General features: G+C 37.9%; 1 protein-coding gene across 1 annotated transcript; it reads left to right on the top strand.

The window, feature by feature from the left end:
- Positions 1 to 966: 966 nt before the first annotated feature.
- Positions 967 to 1,808, top strand: nkx2.9 (NK2 transcription factor related, locus 9 (Drosophila)). Its single transcript, XM_068038323.1, has 2 exons — positions 967 to 1,168; positions 1,264 to 1,808. The coding sequence occupies exons 1-2, from the start codon at positions 967 to 969 to the stop codon at positions 1,806 to 1,808; spliced, it is 747 nt and encodes a 248-aa protein (XP_067894424.1).
- The last annotated feature ends 406 nt before the right edge of the window (positions 1,809 to 2,214 follow it).

Below are 2,214 nucleotides of genomic sequence, written 5' to 3'. Positions count from 1 at the left end.
AAAAGCTCGTCATTTCAGTATTTGATTAAATTACCAAATTTACTAAATATGTTGAAGAAACAACTAGAATCTTAAGCAAAAAGTATGTTCTATTAAAACCAGGGCCGCATTGTATTTCCTAATTGGCATCTGTTGTCTTTGTACTTTTTAAATATAAATGTACATATCTAGATATTAATGTCCAAATAATTAAGAAATATTGAATAAAATGAAACCAATAAAATATTGTAAATATTATTCCTCGCAGTTGTCTGTCGTTCGACATTGTTTTTCTTGTCTTGCAGTGGACGCTTTCAATATTCCGACGTAATGTTCCCTATAAATTCTGTCATGGAAATTCCCATTTGTAGTAGTCTCAGAAAGGGAATTTCTTTGGGAGGAATAAGCATCTTATGTGTTTAATTGCACTAAATACAGCAAGTCCAGTTCACGTTAAATAGCACTCATGGGCTAGTTAACAAATGAATTAGTAATTAAATGAACTAGAGAAATCTGTCACTGCTTCTTTGTATGCAAATAATGGGGAGGGGGAAGGGTTGTGGTCACCACTAACCACCCAAGATGTAATTCACTAATTCAATAACACAATTACCATTATCTGTTCACTACGTTCTTTGCTAATCAGGCAGAATATGTAATACTGAAGCCAGTTTCCTGCTGTCATTGGGAAGTGCCGGGTAATTCTCTGGTGAGGTTACACCTACTCACATTAATGCTTTGGTACTTGACTGATGCAGGTACTTGGTATCCTGTGGTCAGACACGATCTGAAGGTTGTCACTGTTTGTGGTGAAGAGGTCTGTTTATATAAACATAGGACGCTCCCTGTAAAAGACTCAATATTTCTTTATTAGTTAGCAGTGACATATAATTGTATCTACGTTCTAGCGAGGTTTTATACTCGCTTTAACTTGCAAATAATCTATTTTTCTCCATAAATTTGGTGAGCTTCTGATAGTTTGCGAACATGTCGATAACAAGGGCCAGTTTTACAGTACGCAGTATTTTAAATTTACCAGATCAACACGAAATAGACCGTTTAAATCAATGGGATCAAGGAAGTGGGAAAGCAATGCAATCTGCTTTCATTAAGAAAGAAACAGACCAAAACTCACAGCATAACTATTCGAAATTATCATTTTCGCGTTGGCTTGGCTCTGATAAGATTTGTAAGTATACAAGTTAGAATTTAGTGTTTCATGCTGATTTACTATCGTTGTTTCACATAAAAGTATAATTTTAACCGGAAAATGTTTTCTTGTAGCATCTGATGAAAGCAGCACAGACACAACTTCCGCGGATTGTATCCAAAGAAAAGGCTCATCTTCATCCATCACGAAGAATGGGAAGAAGAAAAAACGACGAGTCCTGTTCTCAAAAGCACAAACGTTTGAGCTAGAGCGAAGATTCCAACAACAGCGTTACCTATCTGCCCCTGAACGCGAACACTTTGCTCACCTTCTGAGCCTAACCCCGACTCAGGTGAAGATCTGGTTCCAAAACCACAGGTATAAAATGAAGAGAGCCCGTGTAGATGGCACCCTGCAGATAGATGTAAACCATCCTCAACTGGTACGCAGAGTGGCAGTGCCAGTGCTGGTCAGAGATGGCAAACCCTGTCATTCTTGTTCCATTACCTCCGTACAGATCCGGGACAAGCCCGACGACATTGTTCAGCCCAGTAATTCCTACACTGCGTTTACACTTCATGGCTTTCAACAGGTACAGCACACTGGACCATTTGGCGTATTCCCTAGCTATCATCACTTAACACATCCTATAGTACGAAGACAACAGTGGAGCTGGTGAATCGTGGGCACTTTGAACTCCAATTATGCTGTTATTTGATGTATAAAGTAATTACTTATATAGTTCAGCGAGTTTGTTAGTGGTCGCATTTTCCAGTGTAATTGCATTTTTGGCACTTTTCTGCACATAGCATTTTGAGACCCCTTTCTAGACTTTCCTTTGATCACTTCTCCGAATGTCGCTGATATCTTCACAACGTGCATAACTCGACTTCCAAGGTGAACATTTCTGGTCCAGTAATTCATGGATGTAATATAATCTGGAAAATCTAAACTACTGTATACGGCTGTACATTTTCAAGCTGTATAGAAAATGTCAACAAAGCAGTTTAGTACTTCATTCATTGTAATTTTCTGCTTGAGAAAATAAAATGGCAAAATGTAGTAACAAATTGCATTGCTATATT

This window comes from Heterodontus francisci, chromosome 9 (genome assembly GCF_036365525.1).
Source record: "Heterodontus francisci isolate sHetFra1 chromosome 9, sHetFra1.hap1, whole genome shotgun sequence".
Classification (NCBI taxonomy): Eukaryota; Metazoa; Chordata; class Chondrichthyes; order Heterodontiformes; family Heterodontidae; genus Heterodontus; species Heterodontus francisci.
The sequence above is the reverse complement of the archived record's forward strand: the minus strand, read 5'-3'. Positions and strand labels throughout refer to the sequence as shown.

Coding starts and splice junctions, on each gene's coding strand:
- nkx2.9 (XM_068038323.1), top strand. CDS start 967: ATGTCGATAACAAGGGCCAGTTTTACAGTACGCAGTATTTTAAATTTA. Junction 1,169..1,263: donor GCTTGGCTCTGATAAGATTT/GTAAGTATACAA, acceptor GTTTTCTTGTAG/CATCTGATGAAAGCAGCACA.